At 42.4% G+C, this 9,128-nt stretch overlaps 1 protein-coding gene across 1 annotated transcript in view; it reads left to right on the top strand.

Annotated features, from left to right (window-relative positions):
• MLLT1 (MLLT1 super elongation complex subunit) overlaps nucleotides 1-9,128 on the top strand; it is a gene marked incomplete at both ends in the record, with an annotated part of 18,708 nt that overhangs the window by 183 nt on the left and 9,397 nt on the right. Inside the window, 2 exons of the mRNA XM_029085448.1 lie at nucleotides 1-44; nucleotides 3,313-3,395. The exon at nucleotides 1-44 is cut by the window's left edge and continues 183 nt beyond it. Coding sequence (XP_028941281.1) covers nucleotides 1-44; nucleotides 3,313-3,395 — 127 coding nt within the window. The remainder of the gene's footprint in view (nucleotides 45-3,312; nucleotides 3,396-9,128) is intronic.

The following is a 9,128-nucleotide window of genomic DNA, read 5'->3' as shown; positions in this document are numbered from 1 at the left end:
AGTGGTCTTTCGGCTACATGAGAGCTTCCCAAAACCCAAACGAGGTGAGTGTGCTTTTTGAAGATGTGTTATGAGGTCAGCTTTGTATGAAGGAGCATCAGGCGAGTCAGGGTTGGCTTCAGAACGTCACTTTTGTGTAAAATAATCTCCTTAAAGAGGAGCAAAATGTACATCGAAGGCACTTCAGCTTTAACCTTTAACCATCTTTGTCTGAGGAAGGTCAGGGAGAATGGGACCTTTCCTCTGATGAAAGGGCTGGAGGTGAGGTGTTTTCTCCACTTATTTAAGCGTTAGTAGGTTCTCAAGACCCTTAGTGACAATAGAAGATAATTCACCTTACAAAAGGGGAAAGATGGGTTTGATTTGGTAATATTCACCAACAAAAGCTGCTCTTGCTGAGAGATGCTCATATATGTACTGGAGGATGTAGAATTTTGTATTGGTTGTTAAGTAGCCAACAGGATTCTTGCAATTCCTACTCTCAGGTGCCAGTTCAGGGAGTATTAAACCCACCAAAAAAATCACTGATGCCAAAATGGGGGTGGTCTCTGCCACTGCCTGTACGTGTGTGTGTGCAAGCACTGTGCAGTCAGCGAGCTTGGGGAGAGAGAATACAAATTATAGTGTTACTTTCTGCTGGGTTTCTTCTTTGCTCTTTCTGACTGTGCAGCAGCATGAACCTTTTTCTTGGCACGGGGTGGCAGGAACACATGGTTGAGGTGGAGGAGCAGGAATTGCCCTTTTCAGAAGGAGCAAAGATTTAGATCTGCTTAGGATTGTGTAACTGCACTTGCAGTGGTGGTGTTGTGTAGTGTTACAGGGAATGCTGGGCTGCTGTGAATTACTTCATAATGTGCATTCTTTGAAATATTTCTTTGGAAGGCTGCTGCTCATGGAGGATATAGAATGGTTTGGATTGGAAGGGACCTTAAAGCTCATCTCACCCAGTTCCAAGCCCCCTGCCATCAGCAGGGACACCTTCCACTAGACCAGGTTGCTCAAAGCCTCATCCAACCTGGCCGAGAACACTTCCAGGGAGGAGCAGCCACAGCTTCTCTGGCCAACCTGGGACACTGTCTCACCACCCTCACAGCCAACGATTTCTTCCTCACATCTCATCTCCATCTCCCCTCTGCCACTTTCAAGCCATCACCCCTTGTCCTGTCACTCCCTGCCCTTGGCCAAAGTCCTTCCCCAGCCTTCCTGGAGCCCCTTCAGGTACTGGGAGGCCACTAGAAGGTCTCCCCGGAGCCTTCTCTTCTCCAGGCTGAACAGCCCCAACTCTCTCAGCCTGTCCTCACAGCAGAGCTGCTCCAGCCCTCGCATCATCCTCGTGGCCTCCTCTGGACTTGTTCCAGCTGCTCCAGGTCTCTCTTGTGCTGGGGGCTCCAGAACTGGACGCAGTATTTCAGGTGGGGCCTTACAAGAGCGGAGTAGAGGGGATATCTTAGTTCTACCTACTACATGGGTTATTTTTTAGGAGTCCACAGTGGAAAGTAACTCAAAGGTGTTGGGCTGGTAAGGTTGTTGAATCCAGTCTGTGTGTTAATAACACCTCCTTCAGATGGATGTAGTAAAACTGATGTACGATAAGCAAGTGCAATACTGAGCTGAAAACTAATTTCTAGAATAAAAGTTACAATCTGCTGTGTTACAATTCTTGTCATCCTGGTGTAATTACTTTATTACAAACAACTGTGTTGGGATAGTCCCTGGTCTTTGCTCAGTCAGTTGCTGTATCATCTGCCTTTAGAGAGACAGGTTTTTTCCCCACTTTTAGGTTTTGCATGTTTTCTTCAGCATTTTCCTAACGCCAGCTTATTTTGGACCAAAATGTATCTGGGTTGTACAGAAACAATACAGCAGATACGTGCTATTTGTAGATTTATTTGAAGGGTTTCTTCAAGTGATTCTCTCTTACTTGGAGCAAGATCTCCTGGTGAAGGTAGGCTCGTGCTGCTAGCAGCTTGCTTGTGGAGTCATTTTAATGTGTTAGAATAGAGCAGCAAAGGAAAAAAGGCTGCTTGGCAGTTGGCTTAAGTTTCCGGCTGCCGTATTGGCACTGTGCTCTGGGTTTGGGCTTTTTCCCCTCAGTGATAGGGTGGTTGTGTGAAATTCAAGTTAAAGCAAGTCTAGAGATTTTGATTATTTTTAGATACGCTCTTTTTTTTCATGGGTGAATTTTCAGTGCTGCTTTCTAGCACCTTTTTTGATGGTAGAAGTGCTTAGAGCTGGGGATAATATATCTACGTTAAAGGGTAACAATTTGTGTGCTTTTTAGGTTTGAGGTACAGTTCCTTAATCATATTAATTACTTGGAATTCTTTCGAGAAAGTAAAAAGATTTGCACTGAATTCCTCTAATTACTTAATTGACTTTATTTACATATATTGTAGTGCCTAAATTCTATGCAAGTGAATTCAGTTCCTGTGAGGAGGGAGAATATCTACGTTGGTCTCATGTTTCTTCTGGCAGCTGTTGTGTAAAGCTATGTCACGGCCAAAGAAATGATCCTAGAATCCTTCCAGTCAGCTGGCACTCTGCTGAAACACGCTGGTAGATGATAAGAAGGATTTAGTAGCATGAAGATACAACAGGTAGTAGGATGGGAGGAAACTGGGGCAGGAAGCAGATAGATTAATTTCTTAGAAGCGATTAACTTTTGTAATGGATGTTTCTGAGCAGGCAGCGTTGTGACCTTAGCAGGGAAACTGTTTAACCTCTCCTGTATTTCCTGGTGTGTGGAATAAATAGCAGCACTTACCTGCCCTTCAGGTTTGGATGGAGCAGCTTGTAGTGTGGCTGTTAGGTAATTCTGAAGGTTGAATATTGCAGGAGAGCATTTCAAGGGGAAAAAGTAAAAAATCCTCTGGCATGGTTTAGTGTTTTGATTAATAAATATTGGTGTCAAAGGAAATTTTACCTTTCTGTGCTGTTCAAATTCCCATATTTTGGGTCTTTGCCTTTTTTTTTTTTTTTTGTAAGACAGCTTTAACTGGCAGTTTGCATTGTTGTGGAACAGCACAGAAATGTAATTGTATCTCACTGAAAAAGTGGGGGAAGAATCTGACCGAGGCTCTGGCATGGAGTGTTTTATGTTTCCTTTCCATGGGAGGAGCTAAGAACAGATTTTCATGTTCTTAACTAAGCCAATGACCACCATCTCACTTTGGTTTTTGTTTTTCCACAAAGGTCAGTGTTTTAAATGTGTCCTGAGTTGTCAAGAGGCCCATTTCTCATCTTCCAACTCCTTTTTGGCTCAAATTAAGTTGCATTATATTCAAAATTAACATTTCTCTCTTCTCTTTTCAGTGTGCAAAGAGCCCCCTTACAAAGTGGAGGAGTCTGGCTACGCAGGCTTCATTATGCCCATTGAAGTACACTTCAAAAATAAGGTAGAATCTGATTTCTGGTCTTCTAATTGTTTTGAGCTGTGCCAGAGCCTGAAACTGCCTGACAGAAAAACTCTAAATTATGTGACTGTTTTATGTGTGTGTTTTTTATTAGTCTAATAAATAGAATTTAACTGGGAGTTGGAAGCTCTTGCCAGACTTCAAAAGAAAGCTTTTGGCAGATATGGAATTGTATAGAAAGGTAATATCAGGACAGTGTGATGGTCCTAGAGATTCTGAACTGAGATTGTACTGCTCAGAACAAGCTTCTTCAGCTTGGAGATGATATTAAAGCAGTTTAAAATATTTTGTGCAAATAGGGAAGTAAATAAACATAAAGCACTGATATTATAAATGTTTGTAAATATTGTGTTGACTGGCAATATATTAAAAAAATCCATTTTTTATTTGCAATCTTATTAAATTATTGGACTGGATGATCTTTTGAGGTCTCTTCCAATCCCTGACATTCTGTGATTCTGTAAATTAACTGTAAGGGTATAAAATTTCTATAGGCCCAAGACAAGGGTTTGCATCTATAGGACAGATATTTCCAGCAGTGTTAAAAAGACTGTTGTTCTGATTCAGTACTCTTCCAAAAGAGAAAACACTAAATATTTTCAATGTTAAGATGCATTGCCAGCAAGTATATAGAAGTTAAAACGTGGGGTTTATTGCTTGTTTTAAGTCTTCCCACAGAGGTCACGTGCTACGTGACTTGAAGAAGGTTATGAAAATAGAGATTGGGGCATTTATGTTCATATTACCTCAGTTTTGGTTAAATTGTTTTGTTAAACATGAATACTAGATATTTCTGGGTTTGATTACTACTTAAGCAGAACATTTATTTATTTATTCATTTATTATCCCTCAGAGGGAACCTAGATAAACTAAAATCTGACCATTAAGCCACATCACTGTAATATATGCTCTCACCCTCAGCTCCCTCAACCCTCCAAGCACAAGCCCTCACCCCAGATTTTGTTGACAGCACAAACAACCTCATTCTATTTGAATTCCCAGCATCATTTCCATTTCCATCTCCCACAAACTTACCTGTATCGTTTCCTTCTCACTCCAGTCTAGCCCAGTAAACTCACCTGGCAGTGTCATTTGTGAATAATTAACATTTCAGTTTGGTTTTTTTGGCCTACCACATTTGCTCTTACCCCACTTTATGAGTCTGAGTAATAAGCCAAATAATGAGACTGAACCACAAGAAAACTTGTCTTCTAAAACCTGGGAACGTTTTGCCCACAACTTACTTCTTGGTTGGATGAGGTAAGCCAAAAGGAGGTGAAGAGAAATGGCAGTTAAGAGGGTAGGGGATGAAAGTTGTTGATAAAAGCAGCTTTTTTTGGCAAATGCTGAAAACTACAACTCGAATGCAAAAAAATATAAAACCTCAAAAGCTTAAAAGTAGTTTGTCTTCTGGTGGCTTTTCTGAGGTTTTGGGTGGAAATCAGGAAACTCTTCATCTGCGCTGTGTGTTGGCTTAATTGAGCTTCAAAATCACAGAATCCCAGACTGGTTTGGGTTGGAAGGGACCTTAAAGCTCATCCAGTCCCAACCCCCCTGCCAGCAGCAGGGACACCTTCCACTAGACCAGGTTGCTCAAAGCCTCATCCAACCTGGCCTTCAACACTTCCAGGGAGGAGCAGCCACAGCTTCTCTGGCCAACCTGGGACACTGGCTCACCACCCTCACAGTGAAGAACTTCTTCCTAATATCTCATCTAAACCTCCCCTCTTTCAGCTTAAACCCATTTCCCCTTTTTCTGTCACTCCCTGCCCTTATGAAAAGTCCCTCCCCAGCCTTCCTGGAGCCCCTTCAGGTACTGGGAGGCCACTAGAAGGTCTCCCTGGAGCCTTCTCTTCTCCAGGCTGAACAGCCCCAACTCTCTCAGCCTGTCCTCACAGCAGAGCTGCTCCAGCCCTGGCATCATCCTCGTGGCCTCCTCTGGACTTGTTCTAGCTGCTCCATGTCCTTCTTGTGTTGGGGGCTCCAGAACTGGATGCAGTACTCCAGGTGGGGCCTTACAAGAGTGGAGCAGAGGGGCAAAATCTACCTTTATGTCCCTGACCAAAAAATAAAGTGAACTTCTCCACACTGATTTCTTTATGAGGAGAATCTCTAATGGCTGTGATGGGTGAACTGTGTTTTGTTTCTACTCTTCCCTTTTCTTTTTCCTCCCTTTCTTCACTCTTTTGCCTTTTCCCTGCAGGTCTCTGATGACTTTGTCATTCCCAAGTCCTCAGAGCTCTCTCATTTCTGTCTCTCTTGTATATTTTTTTGTAGGCACACTTATTTACCTTGACTGCCATCTGTATTTGTGTGTTTTCTTTCTCTCTGCCCCTTACATTTGTATCCTCCTCACAGAATATGGAACTGGCAGCTTTTCTGAATATAATTTGGTTTCACACCCACCAGGGTCATCACTTCTCATTGTTTCTCTAAACACGTGACTGCATAGTTGTTCCTTCTCCCATTAGGGGTAGGATGGCTTTTATAAATAAGGGAAATAGGTGGTCTCTGCTCTTAGAGGAAACAATGGAAGTAGCAGTTAATTTTGGAGAAGGCACTTTGTTTTTGGCATTTTGGTCTTCAGAAAGATGAAAAATAAATAGGAAAACAAGTTCAGTTGCAGATTTCTTTTCAAAACAGCAAATCTTCAAAATACTCATCTTTGTCCTGTTTTTTTAGATGAAGGCATTATGGAAAAGTTCTTTTCCACTTTTAAGCTGATTGATGAATTGACTAATTAAGGAGTTTTGGACAACATAGCCATGATGAAATTGGGGCAGATGATGGTTGAGGGGAAAAAGTGATAACTTCCATCTTCCAGCACATCATTTGAACAGAGATGTGTTCCCAGGTTCAGCCAGGAGCTTGAAATACGTGAGCTATACTGAAGGGGGTTTTATTTAAATTTGCTTTTACTGCTTAAAAGTAAATTTTCCATCCTTATGTCAGCAAATGTTACATTCTCTACACGTTTGGCAGTTAAGCCTGGGACTTAGGATTGCTGGAAGCTTAGAAGTTGCCTGATGATGTGAAGAATTTTACTTCTTTGACCACTATTGCCTGGTGATAATGCCATCTTGAAATATTAAGAGCTATGATTATTTTCAGTAGGTGGAGTTGAAGAAGTGTAAGAGGTGAATACTTCTGCAAAGATGGAAATGCAGAAACTGGGATAGAGTAGAAATTAAAAAGATTGGGAAAGAAGAGGAATGGCAAAGGCTTAGAATACAGCCTGCTTTCTCCTCTATTAAAAAATGTGACATTAAAACACCAAATAAATAACTCTTCACTACTTCACAGCCATATGTTCACTCTGATCTCTGTCAACCTGTTGACATTGGTGGGGATCAGCTGTTGTACGTGGAGCATTTATTGTTCTGAATTGATGACAGCATTTGGAACTCATCCTTGAATAACTGTTTTTCAAGTAGATGTTGGGGATTGACTCTGGGATTGGGTAGAAGACGCTGTTTCCTGGGTGGCTGGGCAGGAGGGGTGGGGTGGGTCTTTCTGGCCATATGCTCCCTACGTTCTGTCACACTTTTGTTGATGATTGAAGTGTGTCCTCTCAGTTGAAACAAGACTTGCAAAAAGGCTTTGGGATTTGTTTATCGATGCATGTTTAGCTTTGTGAAGGTGAGAAGAGAAAGGGTTTAAAGAGGGGGTGAGCTCCTCTGTGGAGGGTGATCTTTGCCATGGTTGGCTGAAATTTATTTTTATTATTTTTTTTCCACAGTTTAAACCTTTCTTAGCCATTTCTTTTCCCTGTTCTAATTTGCTCCTAGGGTGATAAATAGTGGTTGTTGGAGCCAGTGTACTCTTTGCTTTGGCTGAAGGAACGTGGGTCTGTTCACCACTAAGGAACAGTTTTACTAAGAATGGCTTAAGAATATTTTTAATAAACTTCATCAGGGATCCTTTTTAGGCAACTTTACATAAAACTGCCCGTTAACTCTTTGTGTTGGAGTGTGCTCTTCTGGTTATTGTCTGGTTGGAGTAGGAGAGTCAGTGCTTTTGGCCCTGCTGTGGTTCTTGGTGCCTTTTTATCAGGGAAATTTCAGCAGAGCATTCAAAAAGGTGCAGGAACCTGTTGTTACTCTGCGGACATAACTCCACCTTGTTGGCACGTGTGTGTCCTTCCTGCGCTGTGATTCAGTTCCTCAATTAGTAGGTACTTTCTCAGTCTTGTCATTTGAATGACAGAGTACATATTTTGAATTTGGCTGGGAATATTTGCATATCTGAAGCTTTCTAGAGAGTTGCAGCGCTCTCTACAAGGCCACAGGGTTTGCGGTGTGTGATGTTGGTGGCCTGCTTGGAACCTTTGCCTCTGGAACTGAACCTGAAAACCAAATGGCAGGGTCTCAGCCTGTGGAATGATAAAGCTTTTGAAAGCACAGTTGACTAATGATAGAGGATCATTTGGACTGAAAAACATTAGTATCATAGAATCCCAGACTGGTTTGGGTTGGAAAGGACCTTAAAGCTCATCCAGTTCCAACCCCCCTGCCAGCAGCAGGGACACCTTCCACTAGACCAGGTTGCTCAAAGCCTCATCCAACCTGGCCTTCAACACTTCCAGAAGGGGCATCTACAGCTTCCTTGGGCAACCTTCTTCCTAATAACTCATCTAAACCTGCCCTCTTTCAGCTTAAACCCATTTCCCCTTGTTCTGTCACTCCCTGCCCTTGGCCAAAGTCCCTCCCCAGCCTTCCTGGAGCCCCTTCAGGTACTGGGAGGCCACTATTAAGGTCTCTCTGGAGCCTTCTCTTCTCCAGGCTGAACAGCCCGAACTCTCTCAGCCTGTCCTCACAGCAGAGCTGCTCCAGCCCTCGCATCATCCTGGTGGCCCTTCTCTGGACTTGTTCTAGCTGCTCCAGATCTCTCTTGTGTTGGGGGCTCCAGAACTGGACGCAGTATTCCAGGTGGGACCTTACAAGAGCGGAGCAGAGGGGCAGAGTCACCTCCCTCGACCTGCTGATATGCTGTTTTTGGTTTTAAATCCTTTTGTGTTCCTTCCTGCTGTTAGTGGCTTCTGGTGCTTGAATCGATACAAACTGGGTACAATAAATGTGTTGCTGGGTTGGTTTTTTTTCCTGCTGCTCTTCTTCCCTCTCCCCCACTCCATTTCAACAGTCTTGAGGCTTTTTTCTTGGGCTCATTATTGTCTCCAAACACATCTCTTCTAGGGTTGTATGTTGTAATCTGGAGGCTCTATTACAGGTATGACTTTGATATTCATCCCGTTACCTTTTTTTTTGCATCCTAATCAAATGAGATCAATTCTACCACCCCAACAAGAGCTAAAAGTCTAGTAAACTTTCATACTATTCTGATATAAGGCAGATGATATTAGTGCAACGTGGATAAAATGTTGCATTAAAGTTTCTTTAAAGATATTACCTCCCAATTTCAGTGCTAGAGATAAAAATCTTCCAGTATTTACATGATGGATACATATAACTTGTTCTTTTTCTAGAAAAGGGAGATAAGTAAAAAAAAGCAGAGAAATCTGATCTTTTCCAGTTAGGTTCAAAATAAATATATATATTTTACCCTTTCTGTGATATTTCTAAGTGTGATATATAAAATACATAGAAAAATACTGCAGAAGGGGAAAAATGATTTGTGTTTCAGAGTAGGAGCGTGGTGGAGACACTGTACATGGGTGCCCATGTGGCAGGGGGGGTGAAAGGGGGGAGCAACAGGGAC

Source organism: Antrostomus carolinensis, unplaced genomic scaffold (assembly GCF_000700745.2).
Source record: "Antrostomus carolinensis isolate BGI_N321 unplaced genomic scaffold, ASM70074v2 scaffold21566, whole genome shotgun sequence".
Classification (NCBI taxonomy): Eukaryota; Metazoa; Chordata; class Aves; order Caprimulgiformes; family Caprimulgidae; genus Antrostomus; species Antrostomus carolinensis.
This window is presented reverse-complemented; position numbering and strand designations above follow the sequence as displayed.